This window comes from Colletotrichum phormii (assembly GCF_030913505.1).
Source record: "Colletotrichum phormii strain CBS 102054 chromosome Unknown BDP81scaffold_14, whole genome shotgun sequence".
Lineage (NCBI taxonomy): Eukaryota > Fungi > Ascomycota > Sordariomycetes > Glomerellales > Glomerellaceae > Colletotrichum > Colletotrichum phormii.
This window is the reverse complement of record NW_026851456.1, coordinates 758623-781893: the sequence shown is the minus strand read 5'-3', so window position 1 is coordinate 781893 and position 23271 is coordinate 758623. Positions and strand designations below refer to the sequence as shown.

At 53.5% G+C, this 23271-nt stretch overlaps 6 protein-coding genes across 6 annotated transcripts; 4 read left to right on the top strand and 2 right to left on the bottom strand.

Moving 5' to 3' along the window:
• Positions 1 to 1526: 1526 nt before the first annotated feature.
• Positions 1527 to 3416, top strand: BDP81DRAFT_451284 (uncharacterized protein; the record flags this gene model as incomplete). The annotated part of the gene is made up of 3 exons (XM_060592609.1): positions 1527 to 1560; positions 1620 to 2225; positions 2281 to 3416. The coding sequence occupies 3 exons, from the start codon at positions 1527 to 1529 to the stop codon at positions 3414 to 3416; spliced, it is 1776 nt and encodes a 591-aa protein (XP_060443391.1).
• Positions 3417 to 3628: 212 nt separating this feature from the next.
• Positions 3629 to 4947, top strand: BDP81DRAFT_432002 (trypsin-like cysteine/serine peptidase domain-containing protein). Its single transcript, XM_060590729.1, has one exon. It carries the CDS (start codon positions 3682 to 3684, stop codon positions 4651 to 4653), a length of 972 nt encoding a protein of 323 aa, XP_060443390.1. The 5' UTR covers positions 3629 to 3681; the 3' UTR covers positions 4654 to 4947.
• A 575-nt stretch (positions 4948 to 5522) lies between these two features.
• BDP81DRAFT_396037 (uncharacterized protein) lies at positions 5523 to 6023 on the top strand (the record flags this gene model as incomplete). The annotated part of the gene is made up of 1 exon (XM_060588137.1): positions 5523 to 6023. The coding sequence occupies one exon, from the start codon at positions 5523 to 5525 to the stop codon at positions 6021 to 6023; it is 501 nt and encodes a 166-aa protein (XP_060443389.1).
• Positions 6024 to 7537: 1514 nt separating this feature from the next.
• On the bottom strand, positions 7538 to 11956 carry BDP81DRAFT_396036 (uncharacterized protein; the record flags this gene model as incomplete). The annotated part of the gene is made up of 4 exons (XM_060588136.1): positions 7538 to 7581; positions 7635 to 11369; positions 11465 to 11664; positions 11883 to 11956. 4 exons carry the CDS (start codon positions 11954 to 11956, stop codon positions 7538 to 7540), a joined length of 4053 nt encoding a protein of 1350 aa, XP_060443388.1.
• Positions 11957 to 16410: 4454 nt separating this feature from the next.
• On the bottom strand, positions 16411 to 19794 carry BDP81DRAFT_352522 (transmembrane GTPase fzo1). Its single transcript, XM_060586228.1, has 2 exons — positions 17329 to 19794; positions 16411 to 17263 (listed from the first exon to the last, which is right to left on the bottom strand). The coding sequence occupies exons 1-2, from the start codon at positions 19688 to 19690 to the stop codon at positions 16902 to 16904; spliced, it is 2724 nt and encodes a 907-aa protein (XP_060443387.1). The 5' UTR covers positions 19691 to 19794; the 3' UTR covers positions 16411 to 16901.
• Positions 19795 to 20134: 340 nt separating this feature from the next.
• Positions 20135 to 21703, top strand: BDP81DRAFT_431995 (Snf7 family protein). Its single transcript, XM_060590728.1, has 5 exons — positions 20135 to 20347; positions 20407 to 20621; positions 20681 to 20741; positions 20801 to 21058; positions 21114 to 21703. Exons 1-5 carry the CDS (start codon positions 20342 to 20344, stop codon positions 21258 to 21260), a joined length of 687 nt encoding a protein of 228 aa, XP_060443386.1. The 5' UTR covers positions 20135 to 20341; the 3' UTR covers positions 21261 to 21703.
• Positions 21704 to 23271: the final 1568 nt, after the last annotated feature.

The window sequence follows — 23271 nt, the reverse complement described above, 5'->3', positions numbered from 1 at the left end:
AGGGTAATGGCAGGGCAAACACGACCATCTCGAAAGCAAATCCAGGTTTGTCCAACAGCACTGGAGCTATCCTGCGCGAACCCCGGCCAAGAAATAGACTTTAACTTATCTCTGAGTCCTCAATTGATTGCTTCTTCCCTATTCTAGACCTGAAAACCGATGATATCTTCATGGTGTTTTGCCAGAAATCTTGACGTGAGCCTCGTGTCCAAGGAGAGTGATCATTTACACCATATCTGATATTACGGAAGTTCCGAAGCCTGTCGAATTGTGAGTCCGTCGTTGGCTAGAATCGTTATGGGGAACAGGGGCACGGCCTTGACTCACGAGGGTTACATGGACGTGGGCCAGCCCATGGGGTCAACCAGCGCGGCGCCGGGGATAGTACCCTTGCGAGCCGTGTCAACGACTGTGGATATCTTCAGAATGACGAGTGGTACCTGCGTTGAAGGAATCTCCAATAGAAGAGCGACAGTCGGACAGAAAGGCTTTAGTGGTCTTGGTCGCGTCCTGAACATTGATGACTTTGTTGCGCTTTACCGTCTGATAGGTTCAACTTGTGTTGAACTATCAAACTACGTACCACCGTGACGGTGCCGCCACCGGTCTGTCCTGAAGAAACATTGTTTCGGTACGAGCTCTGACTTCAGAACTTCACCATCTTACGGTCAAAGAGCATCTTGTCTACCTGTATACTGGTCATGAACACAAATTTCTCAACCCGACTTACGGAGTAATTCAATCTGCAATCGACAGCCTCCTTGTCAAATTGTCAGTATCGCGCAACCGGCGTAAAAGACGTGACAGGTCTTCCTCCGCCACGAGTCTACCACGAGTCAACGGCCCTGCTGCCATCCCATCTAGTTCAGTGGGTCTTTATCTTTGTGCTAACAGTAACTTGTCATCCGGGGAACGAGTCCGGTTGTGTTTGGATGTCAGGGCATCCTTGACTGTGCCTGAGCACAATGCCCGTCAAGCCCCCTCATACGGAATCCTTCGAGTCTTGAAATTCTACTTGTGCCACTATTTTGTCAGCTAAGAGGAGGCTAATATTCGGACAATGGTGCTCCGCTGCAAGCTGCCGGCCGGCAAATTGATGGACAACTTCTTGAGGAATTGATGAATGCCGTGGGCGATGGAAAGAAGCAGGGGGCCATGCAGAATTCCCTGCCATTGACGAATCAACACTCAAGTTGAGTACCTTATTCGGATATGGTACCCAACTCCATGAAGGATGCAGATGCCAGAACACCAACCAACGCCAGATTAGATGCAGCAGGCAGGACCCAATATTCCCATTTTCATCTGCAGGCCAGGGTTCTTGAAAGAAGGTCTAGTGCTTATTATTCGCGAATTGGAAGAGAGGAAGGCAGGCCCAACCCTTTTCCCGCACCGGTGGGATCTTCGCTTCGAAATAAACGCCTCGAACAAGTTTTGGTGTTCGGCCCTTCCACGCTGGTGACTAGTCGTCCAATTGTCTCAGAAGCATCGACCTCGGGGGCCCGGAAACTCTGCTGCTCTACTCAATGGAGACTCTCGACTTCGTCGTCATCGGAGCCGGTAAGTAACATCCCGCCAAACCGCTAAATGAAGGTCACAATCTGAAGCTGTGGCTGTAGGATGGTTCGGCCTAGCGGCGGCCAAGACTCACCACCAGCTCCATCCCCAAAACTCACTGGCACTCTTTGAGCAAGCCTCGAGCGCCGGCGGAGTATGGGCCGAGCACCGCCTGTACCCGGGGCTGAAGAGCAACAACATGCTCGGAACTTACGAGTACCCCGACTTCCCCATGGACCCGGAGACTTTCGGCATTTTGCCCGGAGATCACATTCCCGGCCAAGTCTTGCATGACTACCTGACCAAGTACGCCAAGACCTTTGGCATATTGGACAAGATTCGCTTCCAGCACAAGCTTCTCTCGGCAGAGCATCAAGACGGCGGCGGCTGGATTCTGACGGTAGTGGATGGTACGGACGGCGGAGAGGTGCAGGTCCTCGCGGAGAAGTTGGTCGTTGCTACTGGCCTCACTTCAGAAGCTTTCCTGCCCGACTTCAAGGGTCAAGAGACCTTTGGAGCCCCCATATTCCACGGCAAGGACTTTCTTCAGCATGCAGACACCCTGGACTCAGCCAAGTCTGTGACGGTCTTTGGCGGTACCAAATCAGCGTGGGATCTTGTCTATGCCTACGCGATCGAGGGCATCAAGGTGAATTGGGTGATTAGAGGTATCCCGAAATGACCACCTCATGATCACTAAACCAATGCGCTAACATGGCATAGAATCCGGACATGGTCCAGTATGGATGGCTCCCCCCTACGTCACGCCCTTGAAGAAGTGGCTCGAGAAGCTCGTCCACACCCGAGCCCTCACATGGTTCAGTCCCTGTTCATGGGGCGACGCCGACGGATACGTCAAGACGAGGAACTTTTACCACGGCACGGCAATCGGCCGCGGCATCACCAATAACTTCTGGAGCGTCCTCGGCAATGACGTCATCACCCTGAACAAGTTCGACTCAGACCCGGAGCTGAAGAAGCTGAAGCCGTGGAGCGAGGCCATGTTCACAGCGTCCAGCTTCTCTATTCTGAACTACGAGACGGACTTCTTCGATCTCATCCGCAACGGAACAGTAAAGGTGCACATTGCTGACCTCGTAAAGCTGTCGCCAGGCACCGTGCACCTTTCCGATGGATCGTCCCTGGATTCAGACGCTCTGTGTTGCGCGACCGGATGGAAGCAGTTCCAGCCCATCAAGTTCCTACCTGAGGGCATCGACAAGGAGCTCGGTCTCCCACACAAGCCTTCTGCGGAGAGTTTCCCACCCGCCGAGATGATCGAGACTATCGACAAGGAGATTTTCGAAAAATGGCCGCGTCTCAAGGACCAGCCTATTCAGAACGAGAAGCTGAAGCCGCTGGTCGAGGACGAAGGTGTCTCGACGAAAGAGGCCGTCAACCCGTATACGCCCCTCACGCCGTACGTGCTTCATCGCTTCATGGTACCACCGTCGGCCAAGCTGCTGGCGCACCGCGACATTGCCTTCGCGGGCATGTTGATGAATTTCACCGTGGCGATGATCTCCCACGTGCAATCACTCTGGATTGATGCCTACTTCCATGACAAAATGCCCTCAGTGACCATGGCCACGACAAGTGCTGGGACGGTGGACAAGCTGCGGTACGAGGCTGCACTTCACAGTAGATTTTGCAAATGGAGGTACCCCGCCGGGCACGGAGACAAGTTCCCGGACTTTGTCTTTGATGCTGTGCCGTATATCGACCAGCTGGTGGGCGATCTGGGGTTGAAGGTGTACAGGAAGAATGGCATGATTGCCGAGGCATCTGAGCCATACGGCCCAGAGGATTATAAGAATCTCGTACACGAATGGACAGAGAAGCAGGTCAATTATCAATGAGATGCTAACGATGCTCTCAATTTTTAATACAAAAAGTAATGCTTGATGTCTACTTGGACTTCGCACTCGGACGTAAGTGACTTTGAGGTTAGTTAATCCCGGCAAAATTAGGCAGCAGCCTCACCGCCCTCCGAATTATATGCTGCAGCCCAGATGCTTTATCGCCAGGATCGGTATTTAAGCATCAACTTATAGAGATTCATACTCTGGCGATTTTGACAGTTGGTGCATATCCTTACTGAACCCCCTCCCCAGCGTTGTGATAATGGAGGAAGTACCTCAAAAGCCTGCAGTCTCACGCAGGAGACCGAGACAAACAGCGAGGATGGACAACGCAGCGGCCGCCTCTTCAAGACCATCTCAGATAACAAACAATGATCCGGACTGTTTTATCATAGAACCTGAACACGATACGACAGGCATGATGGCGGAAGGCCTGCATATCCTTCCAGAAATCCTCCACGTCGGCCTCAAACTCAAAGACCTGGGGAAGAAAAGCATCCAGCTGCTCTTAAAGAAGCGCCAACTGTTGATAGAGACACCACTTGATGTCCCAGAAGACATGAAAAGAAAAGATCTAGCATCATCAGTCATGGCAACCTTGGTCTTTGCCCAGGAGGAAGCAGGCACAGCGGTCTGCATCTCACCCAACGGCATCCTGCTCACCTGCTCCCACTGCATCGCGGAGACTATCGACGACTTTGATGACTCCAAAAGCCACTGGCTCCTCTTTGCTTCAGGTCAAGTAGTCGAAGCCAAAGCTCTAGCCTGGGACGGCAGAAGAGACCTGGCCCTGCTGAGAATCATATCAGCCCAACAGCCTCCTCCATCTTCAGGACCTTCATCATCACCACCCTCAGGGGGATTCCCCTTCATAACCCTCTCCTCCACACCACCAGCCTTGAAAGCCCGACTTATCTGCGTCGGCCACCCGGGCAGTGAGGATTTCGAGGCCGCTCTACCAGGAACGAAGACGGACTACGACGTCCTCCACCTTAGCACCGGCACGTTCAGGGGTTGTGCCGAGGGTCAGGACCCGCAGGATAACTCGGATATCGGGGCGCTGATGCATTCATGCTGGACGTACTGGGGGCACAGCGGCGCACCGTTAGTCGACAGGAAGACGGGGACGCTCATTGGGGTTCATTCATCATGGGATGATGAGACGGGGATGCGGAGGGGTGTTGCGTGGGAGGCTATCTCTGTGTTTCTGGAGGAGAATCGGCATCATTTATGATCTTAAGAAATGGAGCAAAGTCCTCTGACTTGATAGATGTCTGTCTATCGCGAGCACTAATCTACAATTTTCACTCGTATATATAGTGTATTGACTGGAGGATCTGGTCTGATAGGAAATGAAGCAAGAGGCTAGGGGGGCGATGGTCGTTCTTGCCTCTTCACTTTGTATCCTACCTGCCCTTTCTTCCATCTTTGGTTCCTTCTTCGTCCAAAGTATTCTATCTTCCATCACACACAGATTCTACTCTCACGGTTGAGTACCCAAAAAATACCAAACCTCCCTTTCCTTCCACCCAGATCGTGTTCTTTTCATAATCACCAACACCCACAGACACACAGATCGCCCATCGACAGCGTGCTGGTCATCAGCTAGCTCCAACAAGCCGATACCATTTGCTCGAATCCTCCGCTCCAACACTAACAATCAAATCCCGCTTCTCTTGTGCTTGCTCAAAGAATCAGTGTTGTTCTCATCAAAAGCTGTTAGTTATTGCGCCAGTCATCCTAACTTATCACTCCGATCATAGTTAACACCTATCTCTAGACAAAGGCCTTGGTTCCAAAACATACATTGAACGTCTGCACTTCCCATCAGAAGCCCTAAACACCACAGTCGGCAGGCACCGCCCTTGCGCTCACGATACCCACGATACTCACGAACTCAAAGTTCAGCCTCAGGTTCCTCCCGTCTCTCATTGCTCGAATTACCGGCTGCCCGTCTGCCTACCACCCTCCTTTCGAAAGATGTATAACCTCTGGCTGGGCGAGGGCCCTTACCTTCCCTCAATCAATACACCCACAACAACTACAATCTCAACTTCAACAGGCCTCCTTAAATCATCGACAACTTCCCTAGCAACCGCAGCAATGCCTACCACCACCGAAGTTGAAGCCCTCCGCTCTTGGGTTCTCTCCACCTCGGGCAACTGGCTGCTGAACATCGCCAAAGCCGTCGCTCTCTCCATTCCCCTGGGCCTCTTCATCTCCGCGATGTGCTGTTGCTGGATTCCCTGCCTCTGGTACACCGACCACCTCACCGACGAATTCCTCGACATCAGCGTCTGGACGGGCCGCCTCCTCCGCGGCGAGTACGGTCCCGCAGGCGGCTGGATCCCCCTCATCCGCCGCCGTGTCAGAATGTTCTTCATGGGTCGCGAGGAGCGCGCCGAGGCCCAGCGCCGCGAGGCGCAGGAGGCCATTGACCGCGTCGTCGGTGCCCGTCGCGACCGCCACGGCCATGTCGTTGGTGTCGGATACCAGCAGGAGCCTGCCATGACGACTGGCCTCCCTCAGAACCGCACCATGCGTCGCCAGATGGCCCGTCAGCAGGCTCGCGCGAACCGTACGGTCAACGGTAACAACAATTAAGCAACGTTCAAACCTCCTGGTCGAACTTCACGATTTTTACGTTTCGAATCCTGTACCAAGCGTCTGGCATTTGCGGAGAAAAATCTAGAATGGTAAGATAGCCGCTCCTTCCTCTTCTCTCCTTCTTGCCAACCTCAAACGATAAAACAAAATGAAATTTACTGACATCGAATCTAGGTAGTCACCGCTCCTGCTGTAACGAAGCACGAACAAGAAGCATGCCAAAGGGTATTCTACGATACGAAAACAGAGGAAAACCCGGCTAGGAGGAAAGAGTGATGTTGTACCTTGGTTGACTTCGTACGCACGTACTCGGTTTGGAGACGATACAATTGGCGGTTATGGATATGGCAAGAGCACAGGCTAATGCCGCGACCTAAGGTATTCTACAGAGCGTGGAAAGAGAGAGAGCATTAGCAGAAGTGCCCGATATGACTGGAGATCGTTGGAGATCTGGCGGCATGACCATTACTGGGACTTGCGCTTGAGATAAACGGACCATCGGAATTCGAGCGATAGTTACAACCTCCAAAAGATTCATCCTGTCGTTGAATCCAGTTGAATCCCACCTATTTACTTGTGACTGTGATCAGTCTTTCACTTCCACTGGAAGTGGACCTTCATAAATGATCACATGCCCCCCTCTGCGCTACGAAGTCAGCTAGTTGCTGCAAGACCAAGAGCATTCGTTCTTCTTGCCTACCTTGAGTCCGAATGTTGTCAAAATAAGCCTTAAGCCTACACATCTCACTGTCAAAGTATAATGAAGAAGGAGCACCAGCGTGAAGTCAGATATCTGCATCTCATTTGATGCCTCTGCAGAGGACCGGCCGAGTCTATCTAAAGGTAAAGCCCCCAGCTGTCGTTCTTCGCCGAGATGGTGGGTAGTATGTACAATCCAGAAGTTTCCTACAGACACAGGCGGCATCAAATGCGCCAACCGACTCAAAGATTGGATGCTGCAAAAAATAGCGATCCCTCTTTTTCAGATTTTCTCTTCCGTCTCTCCCGGGCCGGTCGTTGAATGGGTTCTATACCATCCAAACGCCGGCCTTTCCTCCAAAAAGGACGCGTCTCCAAACTGAACAATCCCCGGTTGAGGGGTGGTATCATTTCCTGACTGAAGCGAAGTGCAAAAATTAGGAAAATCACAAAGGTGAGTGTAAAAGGCGTTGAGCCATAAAATTATTGCCTGTTGATAATAGAAGGCGTGGGGGGCATGTGATGTGGGTAGTATGCAAGTGAATTGAGCAAGCGTATCCGGTTTTGGACGCTCCTTGCTCTCACTTGGTGTTTGGTGTATGATGTATGTTGGAGCTGGTGAGGCAGGCAATAAACCGTGCGACTCAAAGTCGATGGCCAGAAGGTATGTTGACAAAAAGGAAAGGCGGTTGGCGAGTTGGTAATGGGTGCTTGAGAAGGGTCGAAAAGAGTTTGGGGTATAATAGAAAAGGGCGGGCAAAAGTATGTCCCAAAGTTTGATGAAGTAATGTAGGTTGGTATCGCCATTGAGTTTACTGCCCGAAGGAACTGTGGCTTTGATGCGCGTCTTGAAGAACTATGAATTTGTTAGCTTGGGGTTGGAAATTTGGTGACAAGGCCTTGACTTACTGTGCAGTACATTCATCTGACCGGCGCGATCTTCGCACGCGACCTGCAGGCCGGAGCCCTCAACCAAGTCAAGGCAAATGCTGTTAGGCAGCTCCTGAATTTCCATGTCGGGAATGTAGGGCACCCGGAAGTCCGAGAGATGGTATCTCTTGACTCCGGCACCAGTAGGCTGCTTGTTCTTGGCGGCGGTGCCAGCGGCGACGGCGCTCAAGATCAAGAACCCCTGGGAGTCCAGGCACATGCTGCGACGCTTCCATAGCAAATTGTCTGGGAATTGGACGTTGACATCTCCCATGAAGGCCTCGATGGTGGGCTGATGGAGGCGGGCCACCTCTGATGCGTCCTCCTCCTGAACTGTGGGAGAGATGGCAGTCGGGGTCATGGTCTTACCACGCCCAGCGCTGCTCAGGGATGACGAGAGGCGACGCATGAAACGACCTGCGCGGCCCTTCTTCTTGTCGCTAGTAGTGGATTTGCTGTCGTCGCCAGAGCCGCTGCCCTCTGTGAACATGGACGGAGACATGGCACCGCTCAAATCGTTCTCCTTGCTAATGGAAGATCGACGGCTGCTGATCGAGAGACGGCGGCTGAGACCACCAGAGTTTGCGTGAGTCGAGGGTGGTCTTGAAGGAGACTTGGAGCCAGGAGACATGGGGAGAGGGGCGGTCAATGCCTCTGTGGAGGGTGAAGTGAGCGACTTGCGACGGTCCTTGATAAAATCCTTCATGATGCTGAGAGATGAGCGCCGCGGCGCTTCTTCGACATCCTCCTTGGGGTCGATGGACTGAGAGCGGCGCTTCTCCTTTGACAGTCTTCGCTCCTGGATAGTCTCTTTGGAGGGTTCCACTGCAGCTAGGTTGGCCGGCGGGAGCGGAAGCTCGGCCTTCTGATGATCGACAACCAACGGTGACACCTTAAGATCAAGTCGTTCGAACTCGGAAGGATTCTTGGGCGGCTCAGGCGCCTTACCAGCCTGGCTAGGGTCGCGGATGATTCGCGCCGTGACAGAGATGGATTCTGGGCGACCCCTGGGCGGATTGCTGCCAGGCATCTCAAACATTGAAAGCCTGTTTGCCATAGACCCCGACCTACCACGGCCTGCAGTCTCCGGAGATGACTCTAGCGACTCAGTCATGATAGGGGGGACGGGACTGGCGCCACGCGTCGAGGGCCTCGTCCTGTCAACAACAGAAGGGGAACGAGACGGCGGATCCCGAACGCTTCCCCTCTTAACGGCGAAGAACGCTGAGGATGGCCTCGGAGCCTTCAGACTGCTGCTTGTGTCCGCTTCGACAACACCGGGTGCATGAGCGGACAGTTTTTCCAGAGCCTTGATACGTTGGGAAATGCTAGATCCAATCTTGTTAGGCTGGTTTGGCTTCAAATGATTGTTGCCCTGCTGCTGCGTAATCTTGTGTAAAAAGGCTGCGCCAGATGAGATTGATCTCTGGCTTTGGGCTTGAGCCACATCCGCAGCCGTGAGGCCCCGCACCGGGTTCGAGATAGTGCGCACAACGCCGCGCGAAGTCGGCCTGCTTGCGTTCTGGAGTGTCGGGCTGGGGAAGACTGGGGTGATGGGCGATTTGGACACAGTAATATGCTGTGCTTGCTCAACCGTAGCAGAGTGCAGCTCATCTAACAAGTCCTCGTCGTCGGAGATATCGTCGTCTGCACGCTTCTCAGGTACTTCCAGGTCGGTCCGGATCGGTTCAACAAGCGATCTTCGCTTGCACGCTTCCGAGGCTGCCGGAGCCTCCTCAACAACACTGTCGTTTTCCTCTACCGCGGTAGGCAGTGGCTCTGTGAGTGCCTGTTCTTCAGGCGGCACGATGGTGGGAACTTCGACAGTAGCAGCCGATCTGAGATCCTGCGTCGAGAACTTGGATCGAGGAACTCTGAGTCCGGGCGAAGATGGAGACAGCGGCGACTTGGGAGACACTTCCGCCGGCACAGAAACGGTGTCACTGACATCCAGGGGTTCTGGCTTCGTTGATTCGACTGGAGCCTTTGGCTGAGTTGGGCTCGTGGAAAACTTGGAGATTGGTAAGCTAAAGGTGGGCGATTTGGGTTGTTGAGCCTTGACTGCTACCTTCTCAGTCTCAATTTGTTGTTCCATGGGCTGGGCAAGTCCATAAGTTTCCGCTTGCTCGGTGGCAAGTTCTTGTGTTGCGGCCGTGGGGGGGGTTTCGTTCTTGTCCTCGGTCGAGTTCTCGTCGGCAGGTATAGCTTCCATGGGCTCGGGGACTTCGATCGGGGCGGTTTCGGACGAGTCGATAACTTCATCTTGGATCGCGGGGGTGGGCTCAACGACCGGCTCGGCATCGTCTGCTTTCTCACTAACATCGACCTCGGGCTCGTTCGATTCAGGGGCCGCAGCCTCTTCGGGAACAGGAGCTTGCTCAACCTCCACCTCCGGCTCGACTTCCACGTGCAACTCAACCATGTTTATATCAGCATCAAGCTCCTCTTCCTCGAGCTCCTTTACTGTTTCTTCGGTGGATTCGGAAAGCGATGACGCCTTGGTCGACTGGTCTGGTTCGGAAGACGCTATGATGGGCGATGCAGGGTGAGAGTCGCTCTGGGTGAATTCAGAGGCCACGTCGGTGTGGACAGAGACTGACGATGCGTCGACCACAATGCCTGAGTCCGCCTTGGAGACCGAAAGTCGTCTCTCGCGGTCGTCGTCATCCGCTTCGGTAGCAAGGGTCTGCTCGGTTATCTCTTCAATGTGTTGGAAAGGCTGAACCTTTTCCGAGGCGACCTCCCCAGCAGGGGCATCGACGACAGGGGCAAAGGCGGGTTGTTGGTTCGTTTTCTTCTTCTTTTCCCTCAGTTGCATCGCCTTCATCAGACGCGCCTTTTCAGGCGTCATGACCTGTTTGGCGGAAAGGGTGGTGAAGGACGGCATCGTGGATTTAATTGAAGCGCCCGAGCTCGTTGTGGGTCGCCCTGAGCTCGTGTGTGGCCTAACGGGTTCATCAACCTGGGAAATGGGATCCCCGTCGGGTAGGGGTATTGAAGTGGCGGCCAAGGAGATTTCGGTTGTTTCGTCGGGGTGGGCTGGTTCGGCAGGATCCAGAGTATTTTCCTTGGACTTTCCCTTTTTGGAACCCTTGGAAAATAGCTTGAAGCCAGAGGGCATCTGCGAAATTGGTCGGAAAGCAGCCCCCACAGCAGCAGTTCCTGTGCGAGCACGGCCAGCAACGTCGAGAGATGGTCGTGGGGCAAGTTTGACTCTGGGTTTGCCGTAGGTATAAGATGACGAAGGATAAAGCTCGGGTCGCAGGGACTGCGATGACATGCGGCGTCCTTCGTCTACCGATTTCGAAGGTGAAGGCGGTCTGGCGCCAACAAATTCGGGCGGCTCCAATGATGTAGAAAACTTGCTCTCTTCGGGCGAATTGGCAAGGTCGGCATTCAACGTCACGGGCGGGCCTTCGATTGGCGATTTTGGGGTTTCTGTCGAATCCTCTGTCGCGTCTTCCACCAGATTATCGGGACCGGTGGATTTTCGCTTGCTTGCTCTCTGTTCTTCTTCTTCCTCTTCCGCAATTTCCATCAACCGTCTCCGTCTCAAAGAGCTTGTCGAGGACGAGGTCGATCCAGACGCAGCGTGCAAGGAGCAGGCAGCAGACAGCTTAGTATCCTTGAGCTCCTTCGCGGAAGCTATCGAGAAATCGGTATTGTACGGCGCAAACCGCTCGCAGACGGCATTGAAGTGGACAGTGACTCGAGCTACAATTGACAAACAGAAGGCCAAGTCAGCTTCATCTCCCTCTGGAATGGGGGAAAGACCAAAAGAATGCGCCACAGCCTAGAGACAAACCCACCTTGGACAAGTCGAGAACAATCTTCGGGAAGATATTTGATGATTACGTTCCGGCGTCGGTACCTCAGAAAACCAAATAAGGGCGAGTGGTCCTCGTTGTCATTTTCGAATTGGGCGATGTTGTTCCGGATCTCTACAATGCCACCATTCCCGCGGCCCAATAGTTCAACGTCGTCGCGACTCGCATACTTAAGGAGGAACCTATATTACGCAATAGTTCATGACGTCGGTCAGCCTACGTGAATCTAGCGGCGCCTCAACGGCAAGCAAAGAGACAAGGGAGTTTGCATGATGAGATATAACATAAAATAAAAGCGGTGAGGGGCCGGTGAGCAACTCCGGGCTGGCAAGCGGTGACAGGCACGGAAAAGACAATGGTTCGGTCTACAGCAGTGGGGATAAAAGGGAGGGGATCATACCATCCTCCTGGTTCAGCAACGGCAGCCTCGTGGGCCTCCTTGACCTTGGGGTCGTCCAGGCCATTGAGCGACATCCTCCCTGTCGGCTTGGCGAGCTACGAGTAGCACGACTGGGAGGGTTTGCAGTGGTCGTGGTCGTCTACGTCGGCGGTCGTGGTCGGCAGACGTGGAGTGCGAAATGCGCGCGGCGACTGCGACTGCGACTGGGAGCCGGGAGCTGTACGGAGCTGTACGGACGTAGCTGCTGACGAGGCTGGTATCCGGGGGACCGCAGGGCGAAATCGAGTGGATTTAGACGGAGGACCAAAAAGTGGTTCGGAAGGGGGGGTTTTTCGTCGCTTAGTATGCTATGGCCGGACCGATGGCGGTTGCGATTTTCAGGGGTAAGGCTGAAGAGTGCAGCGGCGACAGCAGCAGCGGCAAAGGCGGCGACATGTAGAACAGGCCAAGGGGCATGGGCGAGCCGCACATGGGCACCGAGAAGTGTCGTGAAGAAAGAGGGGCAGCACAAAAGAGAGACAGGCAGAAGAAAGCGTGTCTGGCCCTTTGTTGTGTAAGATGACGGTACGGAGTAGGTAGACGAGGGTTGAGAAGGGAGATTTGAGTCGTCTATGGGAGATACGACAGGAAAGAGAAAGTGGGAAAAGGTCGTGTTTGAGCCACGGACCTCGACGAGGGGAGCTTCTTGGTGGAGGCCGAGAGAGACGGGAGAGTGAAGACGCGAGGGGTGTCTTGGGCGTCTACGAAGTAGTGCCAGTAGGTACCATAGGTAGATAGATAGGTACGGGTAATGATAGTCTGATCTGCCCAGGTCCGGTCTGGTTCAGGTCACGTCTGCCGGCTCGGGGGGTGGGTGAAGTCGTATTGTTGCACCAGTTTGCTGCAGGTGAGGTGGTGGTGGTCGACGCGCGGGATGAGAACGCAGTGCAGCAAACAGGTTTAACTGCGCACCAAGTACCAATGTAGGCAATGGAAGTGAAGGCTGAGATAGAGAGAGGTACGAAGGCAAAGGTACCTCTCGAGGTGAGGGTGTAGCTACTGCTAAGGCAGCCAGGTAAAATGAATGGAGAGAAAGGTAATTACGGCTGGACCGTGACAAGGGCAGCAGAGTACCGTAAAGAAAGGCGCAAATGAAGAATTGGATGGATGGGACTAGTACGACTAAAGAGCTAAGGGTCTGAAGGGTTGAGGACAACAAGGGGTCCAAAAGAAGGTAGGGGGGCAAAGGAAAGAAAGATAAGGATAAAGAAGAGAGAAGAAAAGTAGTCTAGGTGTCGAGATGTATGCCAAGTCGCAAAAGTCGCAAACTGGAGATGTCGCTCTTCGCAAGGTGCCCAAGACAGACATGCAGAAGTTGACAGCAGGAAAAGTATTAATTAGATACGGAGTGGAAGAAAGGGGGGCGGGTAGGAGAGAAAGAAGCGACAATTGGAACTTCTTTCCTTGACATGGAAGTCTCGTCGAAAAGGAACCCCAACTTGCTGTCTCTCTGGCACTGGCAGGGTAGGGGCGATTGGGGTACGGAGTACCTGCCGTGCCTACCTAATTAATAAGCTAAGGTACCTTACCTTAGGGAAGGTAACGGGTCCATCCATGCCTGCCTGAAAGACTGGGTTTGACAACGGAAGGCACCAAAAGTGAACAGAAGGTGTCGCCTTCCTCGTCACCTCCATCAATTGGCTTAGTAAAGCAGCAAAGGGATGGGTGTGCCACTACTCCGTACCGCACTGGCGAATATCACTCTCTTCTTTCACTTTTGACCTGTTTTCCTCTGCTCATCGTCGCTGGACTTCAAGGGAGGCGGACGGACACCTCTACGAAGTACAGTGCACTACGAAGTTCGAACAACCATGATGCCAATCCTGTCCAACCAATCAATGACTGAAGCTTCTTCCATTCGTCTGCAACGCACCCTGGAATCGCTGGGACTGCCACTTGAGAAGCGCAACACAGACCACCATCCATCCCGGTGGAGAGGCATGGAGCCAGAGCACGGGGCACCTCCGTCCTGCAGCAAATCGGTCCCTTCCAAGCCCTCCAATTTGGACTGATCGCTGCTCCAAAGAAACTCTGTTGATGTTGGCTTCTCTAACAGGTACCCTTCTCTGCATCTCGTTAGCCACGAACTGATGCCTACTAGGAACTAGAACGGTGAAACTGAAAGGAATGGCCCTACCATTTACCTAACGATTCAAAGAGAACCGTTTTGTTTTTTTCCAACGACCAAACAAAACATTCCATTCCAATGCCCCCCTATTCTCCGCCATCACGTTACGCCACGCTTCGCCGCTACTGGAAAGCTTGCTAGGGGGGAACAAAGCGACGCCATCTTGTCATTCGCCGTCAGCCCACGTAAGTTCCTCTCTGACACTAGTTTGGACGCGACAACCGCGCCGAGAAAGGTCAGCAAGTCAGGTCAAGACACCGGTCAAGGCACGAGATGACAAGGCACGAAGTGACAAGACACACAGAAGAGAGAGACACCAGCCAGGGAGACGGACAGAACGTGGCAGGTCCGGGGGAAGAAGGGCAATGAAACGTCCAATGCTGCTGCCGGAGTCCCGGAACCTGAGTAAGCTGCACATGCACGCCACGCTCACTAGAGACTGGGTACTGGCTGCTGGATCGACTCTCGACTAATAAGCCGCCCCAATATACACGGGATATTGAAACTGCTTCAACATGTCCGCGTCGCAAGTTGGACGACATGCGATGAATAGGTTCCCGGGGGGGCACTCTTTTCTGCACCAGCCACTCATTCAAATCAAATAGGTGGCTGCCATCATATTTTGGGACATGACGAACGCAACACAACGTCTCCATTCCTCCACCGTCCAACGTTCAAAGAAGCAATAATGACTAATGACCGCTTACACCCGCCACGACTCAGGTTCAGGAATAGAACCACGGCGGGATGAGCAAAGTTCGTCCCTTCGGAATGATCTCCGTATCCCATCACCTGCCACCACATGATCGACCCTGTCTTTATTTTTTCAGCAAAACTCTGAGCCAAAATCCCAAGGCTTGACGTGAACACTGAATGATGCCACCCTGGCTGGTTCCCGACGCGATGGACTGCCAAGTGGAGGTAGCAGAAAGGCTCTCTGTGTCTTGCTTCAACGACACCTCGATCAACCACTCCATCGCGTGCTGTTTGCTAGACATCAACCAAGACCACCGTGAGTGTCAGCGAAATCATCGTTCCGAATGCAACAACGTTTCAACGTCCCCTAGGCTCACACATGGCGCAATGGGATAGCTATTCAACGAATCTCACCGTACCTCCACCGGCGGCTCGGCCATACGCTATGACCTTTGTCGAATCCACCACGGCCTGCCTGCCAAAGAAGCCCAGGCACGGAAATGAGAATCGAATCAAAAGTTCGCCGAATCACCACCATGAACGCGGCGTGCCCCCGAGCTTGAGAATAAGTCCTCACTTCAATTTCTCGCTGCCCATTTCCTCCCAATGCCCAGAGACCGGTACCGTACCAGCCGTTCGAACGCGTGGGTCTCTCACCAAACGTCTCTTCTCGGACTCGTTTCCCACCTTCACTGAGTTCGCTGTGCATCTTTCTAAGAAGTTCCGTTTATCCAGCAAAAAAGAGGGGCAACGGTAGGGGTTCTCCTCTGCAAGCGCATATTATCCGTCCTCAGTAGCATTTGTCAGTGTATCGGACGATGCACCTCATATTAACCTCCGATCTCTCTCATCCCATCACGTCACAAATCTGGTCAAACTATTGCCGACCTCTCTCTGTCTTGGGAATTTGGGAACCCCTAGAGTCCCAGCACCAGCAGCACCGGGAAGCTTGCAGTACTGTTCTAAGGGTTAGACCTCTCAAACCTCAGATAAAGTGCCTGCAGCTCCTAGCGTGCAGTAGATGGTCAGGTACGGAGTACATAATGCAAGCGTGCAACGTGCAGCCTGCAGCGTGCATATTCCTACCCCGCCCTCTCATGCAAGTGCGGTGATGCATAAAAAACAGAATTTCATCACATTGGAGCAGCGCGGTCAGAGCGTAGTGAATGCTTGAGTTCCCTGGCATGCCGTCTTCGTTCATCGCGAGTTGGATGAACTCATCACTTGAATGAGAATCTACTTCATCCATGTACCTATCTATCGTTCGACCCCTCAGCATCTCGTAAATCGAGGTGTTCATCTAATTCTTCAACGGGTAAACGGGTCCAATCATGGGGGTGGATGGGGTCAGCGGAGGCTCCATCCCAGCATCCAGAACGCCCGACATTAGCTACGGATAGGTATTGATAGGTACGGATACCTGTTAAAGTCCATCGCGCGGGTGTGGGAAATCTTTTTCTTGGCCTTCTTTGATGATAGGTAAGACTCTCAGAACTCAGGAGGAAAGGGCCCAGCGGCGCGCCGGCGCTAGCTGGCTCCGGTGTGCAGCTCCGGACTGGAAACGGGGGGCCTCGGCAGCTTTAAACGGCCAAACGGCTCATACGCTACCTAAGTAAGCGGAGGTGGAAGGAGATTGCATATCCGTACGGACCGTACGGAGCTTACCTCCATCTTCTTGACTTTGAGCCGCCCAAAGGTTGCCGCCGCCGGTCGGTCGATCATGTTCGGAACTAGGACCCGAGTTGATGCTCAGAATTGAGCTGATGCTGACTGCTGACGCTCGATTCGGACTGGAATCCCGCAAATGCGAACAAGCTCTTGACCATAGAGCACGGCAAGCACGATTACGATCTTGAGAGAAACATCATGTGTATCAGGAATTAGGTTGATTCTGCCTCTACGTATATGCCTATCGTCATGTGCCGTGCTCTCAAAGACACTTTTTTCTGCGAAAACAAAAAGGTCCACGAGGAAAAGGGGGGATATAAACTCAGGTATACATCGAGGGGGAAGGCCCAGTGTTGCGAAACCACCGGATATTAAACGCCGTTTTTTTCATGCTTGTCGTAAGGTATAGTTTGTGCCACATAAAAACAAGGAATTGAGATGGGTATTTTGTTTTTTTCCTTTCTTGGTTCTTCGACATTGCTTCTCGTTCAGTGAAGGCCGGCACCGACGGCGCCCGGCGGCGGGGCATCCAGGTCGACGCCCTCGACGACGGTCCTCTGCTGCGCGCTGTTGCGGACGAGGTTGCCAAAGTACTTTAGCGCGACCTCGCTCTCCTGACGGACCTTGAGCGTCTCCTCGCGGCGTTTGCCGAGATCCTTGACGGACTGCTCGAGACCGACGCGGAGGTTGTCGGCGGGGAAGCGCAGGACTTTGCGGACGGAGCCTGAGATGCGTGTCGAGTTGGTGTGCACGTAGTCAACTGCCTCCAGCTGAGCCGCAATCTTGGTCGAAAGCCGATGGGGCAGTGAGTTGGGGATCTGGTTGAGGATGTAGGCGGCGGCTGCGAATGCTGAAAAGGGGGTTTTGTTAGTTCCGTGATGATGCTAGCAAGAGAGTGAGATTTGAAAAACTTACAAGCTGCGAGGATGGCGGGGACAATGAGGCGACGCAAGTTGTCGTTGCCCATGATCTTCGCTGCGCTCAATGCGTGGTCCAACCAGCCGCTGGAACCCATCATGCGAGGAACGAGGGCTCCCGCGACAGTGAGAGCCATTCCCGTGCCTGCCACCTTCTCCTGCTTCTGGACGATGGTGTGCCAGTCGACAAAGTCCCAGAGTTCAGTGGGAACATCGACATTGCGTGCCATTGAGTCGCGCTTTCTCTTGAACATGACGTCGGGCCGGAACACCAGGCTTTGGTAGTCGTCACCGAGATGCATGATGCCGAGCTGCTTGATGGCGTTGACGCCGCCAACCGTCTTGGTCTTTGCGTGTTCCTCGCAGGCAACAACCGACTCATGGATGTAAGACATCATGGCTTCCTTCAGCTCTTCCGCATACTCAAACGCATTGAAGATGCCCCGGTAAGGGACGCCGTGGTTGTTGTCCCCAGCATGGTCGATAGCCGTGCTGAGAGTCGTCCGCGTGTAGTCGTAGACCTCCTTGCACATCCCTTCGGTGATCTTGTCAATCTCGTCGCCAACCTGCGCTGTGGCCTTCCTGCCTGATTCGAGCTGGGGCTCAATCTCCTTGAGTTCCTTGACGACACGGTCAAGTTCGGAGTTGGCAACCTCGGAGTTGACGTTGGCAAGAACGTGGACGTCGTTCAGGATGTTGAGCAGATAGGTCTTTGCCGGTGCCAGCTTGGATCTGGCGCGTTTCTCGAGGACGAATCTTCGCAATGACTGCTCGAGGTTCTCAAAGTCTCGGATCTTCTCAATGTCCTTGCCCTTGCCCTTCGGGTCGTCTCCAGGGTCATCACCACCGCCTCCGCCACTGCCCCCACCAGAGGGCCCGCCTGGCGGCGCAGGAGCTGTAGGAACAGCATTACTCGAGACGAAATGAACCAGCTCATTGGATTCCTTGTGCGTTCTTGGGCTGAGTCCGTGGACCTGGTCGAGGATCATCTTCTGACACCTGTTCTTGTCTCTAATGTTGTCGTAGCCGTTGACAACAATGAAAAGGTAGGCCTTCTCGGCAGCGGCTGCCCAGATGAACTCCTTGGCCGTCATGGTGAAGTGATTCGCAGCTGACACCACGAAGACGACGACATCGATTTCCTCTTGTCGGGCGAAAACAGCCGTCGTTTTGGTTGTATCAGAATTGAGACCCGGAGCATCAATCAGGGCAATATCCACCACACCATTATTCAGCAGAGATTCGTCAATGGTTCGTACGTCCTTGACGTAGACCTTGCACTGGGTGTATTTCTCGTTGTCCACCACGAGCTCCTCTAGCTGCGCCAGCTTGTAAACGTCGTATGTGCTCTCGTTATGACGGTCATAGTCGGCGTCCTTGTGAACAGCATGCACCTCCTCGAGGCCTCCATTCTCCCTTGCATCCAGAACCTCGCAAAAGATTGCCGTGCAAGGTTGTTGATCCTCGGGAAGAACCTTTCTTCGAAGCAGAGCATTGCAGAAAGTCGATTTTCCTGCATTCAAATCACCAGTGATCAGGACTTTGCTGGATGTATCTTCGATTCGTTCTCGGAGGTTGAGTAAGTGTCGGACGCTAGAGCTGATCTTGCCATCCAGAAGGGAGGCGATGGAGCCCTTCTCCAAGGAGTGGACAAGCTCTGCCTGGTGAAGCGAACCCAGCTTGAGGTCTAGTTTGAGAACCGAGAAGTCTTGGGCGATTTGAGGGGTGACGAGTCGCGGTTCTTCAGGTGCCCGTCTTTCCTGGGCCCGGCTCGACTCGGCACTCTCGCGGGCTTCTAGCGATGTAAAGGATCGTCGTAAGGATGGAGGAGCGGTCGGAGACGACGGAACGGACGAGGAGGACATAGACGCGGGGGCTTCGCCGATGGTCGAATATGAGTGTGACGGGGTAGGGCGTGCTCCCTCGGCTCGCTGAACAGATGGATAGTGTGCTGGCCAGGACACGTTCATCTCTTGCAACTCCTTCAAGAGCTCAATGACCTTGTTGATGGAGCGACCCAGCGTCACTCTGTGGGCATTGTACCATAGCTGATGAATAGCGCCCGCCTGACTGCGCCGGTCAGCTTCGGAGAGCTGACCATTGACAGGAGTCGGAATGTGTCGGTCGCCAGAGGATGTCATTGCGTCGCCGTCCGCGATACTGCCGCCGTAACCAGAGTCGTTTTCGAGTAGCGACTGGAGATGCGCTGCGTGTGCAGAGGTGGAGCCGGATCCAACGGTCATGAATTGCGGTGGCCTGCTCGATGACGGCACTGGTTGGTAAGGCGCGTCGTTGTCGTCCTTTTCAAGTTCCTGGTCCATGGGGGCCTTGCCCTTCTTTGAGAAATAATCTTGGCTCATTTTCAGTCGGTCGAGGGTTGAAGCAGCATGGTCGAGCAACCAAAAAAGTGCGAGTTAAGGACGGGAAGAAAGGGGATTTGTTTGGGAGGCGTCGTAGTTTTAGCGTATAAGGTCGGTCAAGAATGTTTTTTAGGGAAGCTCGTCATGTACTCCGTACAGAATGGAACTCCCAGCGCATGATTTTGGGCGGAGCGGCAAATTTCCCACCACCCTTTGTCGCGGCGCTTCGCCCATTGGTTCAAAAATTCGAGTCGGAAAATGCCGCCGCCATCCGAGGCCGGGCTGCCACGGGCGGTGAGGTGCCACGCTGCTACGGTGTCTTATCTAATCACGTAGGTTATCTAATCATCACCCGGGTGGAACCTGGTCGGACCTTTCAGCGGGTCAGCGCAACCGGTCTGAGCAGTCACCAGTGCACCACCACTCGCCAGTGGTTTCCTTGGAAGTTACCTGACGCTGTGCCAAGCTGTTGTACGTACCCTTGTCCGTTACGTGAGTGCCAGGCAACCCGAATATCATTCAACCTCCACTATCAACTCCTCTCCGCGATAGCTGCACAATCGCTACCATCGACTTCGTGAACGCCCCACTGCTGCTTTTCCGATACACGACGCTTCACCAGTTTCAAACCAATCGCACCCGACCGCCACGATGAATGTATGCTGCGCGCACCTTTCCCCGCCACGACTCGACCGACTACTAACCTTGTGGCCTAGATTCTGGAATGGGCGTTTGGCAAGCGAATGACGCCAGCGGAGCGTCTGCGCAAGAACCAGCGCATGCTTGATAAGGCGATCCGAGAGTTGGACCAGGTCCGAACCAAGCTGGAGAAGCAGGAGAAGCAGTTGATCACCCAGATCAAGCAAAGTGCTCAGAAGGGACAGATGGGAGCCTGCAAGATCCAGGCCAAGGACTTGGTCCGGACAAGAAGGCACGGAGTCATGAAATCCAAGGGTATATGGCGCACAATCCGGCTGACTGTTGTTGTAGATACATCGAAAAGTTCTACGGGATGCGCAGCCAACTGCAGAAGATCTCTCTCCGGCTTCAGGTACTACTCAGCTGTTCACAAGGATTCGCGGATACTTGACTGACACTTGAACCTTACAGACATACCGCACCAACGAACAAATGATGACGGCCATGAAGGGCGCAACCCAAGCCCTCGGCACCATGAACCGATCGATGAACCTCCCGGCTCTTCAACGCATCGCAATGGAGTTCGAGCGCGAGAACGACATTATGGACCAGAGACAGGAGATGATGGATGACGTTATGGATGATGCCATGGATGTCGGTGCTGAGGAGGAAGGCGAGGAAGTTGTCGAGCAAGTTCTGGAAGAGATTGGAGTTGACTTGACATCGGCGGTAAGTACACGCATCGAGGAATCGTTGGTTCATTGGCTAACGAGGGGCTGTACAGCTGGGCGAAACACCATCTGGGATGCAAACTGCGGCCGTACCCGAAAGCAGAGTCGCCCAAGCAATCGGGGGAGGTGGAGGCGGAGGCGGAGGTGCGGATCCCGGCGACGACGACCTTCAGGCCCGCCTCGACAGTCTTCGGCGGTAGTCACAGCAATGGAGCGGATGGTGGAGTGATGACGATATTTTGCGGACGACAGCGATGTATGAGGGAGGCAACGGAGCAGCTAGTTTGTTTTGTCACATATGGAACGGCGTTCCAGGATAAGGGAAGGCGAACTTTTTCTCAAGCAAGGCTTCTAAATATGCAATACGTCTGCTTCGAAGGAAGTTGCTGTGAACGAGCCGTGAATTGCCATTGCCATCCGGGAAGTGTCATCGCGACATTGCGTCATTCGTCTGCAGCCAGGACCGGTGGCCCCGCTGAGACGTCTGCATTTTGCAAGGCCGAAAGAAATGAAGGATTCGTCTGCGCAGATGAAGATTTCAGCACCTCCTGAGTTGACTATCGGCAGCGTGCTACAAAAGCTTATCACGTTTCAAATCATCACATGAGTGTAGGATGTATCTGCCTCCGGTGTTGAGTGCGGCTTTATTCACAGTATGGTGATACTGGGTGATCGGTTACTCATGATTGCGGGTCACGTTTATGGGTTATCTGACGCACATAGTTGTGTTGTCTGAGGTACCTGGTATGCAACGTAGTTGAGAGCAGGTCGTCGTGGTGAAAGTAAGGATCCAGGCCAGTTGTTGCATCATAACAATCACACAAACCTGCCACTCGTAGAATGCCATGTCGGCACTGATGGCCCGAGTCAGCGATGCTGTTAGTGTTAGTCAAGCAGATGTGGGCCATGGCATGTCTCCAAAGCAATTTACATATTCCAGGCCAGCCCAACCCAGCCAGATGGACCCCCGACGGACCCCGATTTCTCGGAACAACAGGTTGCTTGTTTTCTTGTGCCTATGAGGTTCCATAGAGGAGGATATAGACGAATACTTGATCGATACCTTAAGCAGGTACCCTTACACGCCCCGCTTGATCGGCAGGGTTTATATGCCAGCTGAGCTGTCATGCCAACACGTCGACCAGCGAAAAGCAGATCCGCACTTAGTCCATGGTATCGACCTAAACCACGCAATAACATTATGCGTCGTGCTTGTTTGTCGTATAAATAAGCTTGATGATGGCATTTTTCTGGCCACAGCAACTGACGCTTTGGGCAGCTAGTACCAAATTCTAGATTGGGTCGGAGTGCCTAGCTTAAACGCACATCTTGGCTTTCGGCCGAGGCTCGTCTTACCACCAGCGTGCTAAGTAGGTTCTGTTCGATTATCATCGTATCTCCGACTTGGTAGATTCGCATTGAGAGACGCAATGGCAACGTCTTCCTCGCATGCGGCATGACTGGGAGCCAAGGTTGAACATGTTCGTGTATGCGTTACTTGAGACGCCTAACCACGCAAACCCAAACACGCGATTTACGTTTCTACCTCTGGAAGCCTTTTAACAAATGATGCCGTGGATGCTTACCTAGCAGGATGACGAGGACGCAATCTGATTTGGTATTTTGGCGCTGGTGATCGGCGAGAGAAACGCCGATTGTGACCTAGCACTTCTATTGGGTGGGTGTTAGAGTGAGGTCAGTTGTCCACTTTGAGATCGAGACTACACTCGTCACTTCAGACGGACATAGTGAAAAGTAGTATCCGTACCTTAACATGAGAAGAGTCTTTTTCGAAGAGCGTGTGAGATTGTTTTAGAGCTCATGTTACTATATTTTATCCCCTCTCTGTTCCTGCAGCTACTCGGGAGCATATGACCGTCAGTCTAGCCAAGAACTACAGTCCAAACATCAGACACATCTCACAAGAACAGTCGAAACTGCCGGCGTGCCCTTTGTTTCTTGGCTGAGGGATCCAGAACCAGATCCGGTTTCCCGCCGGACGCCACACACAGACACTCGCCTCGCTTCGTCTCGCCTCACCTCCGGACCTGACGCGGGTCATCACCGCCTCAAGTGAGACTTGACAACGCAGGCGGCAATACACTACTGTGTACACCACAGCCAAGTGGAGCTTGCGCACCCCAGTTGGTGCCGTTCATGATTGAGGTGCTGAGGTGCACAACTTGCGTCGCCGACTTTGTGGTCACACAA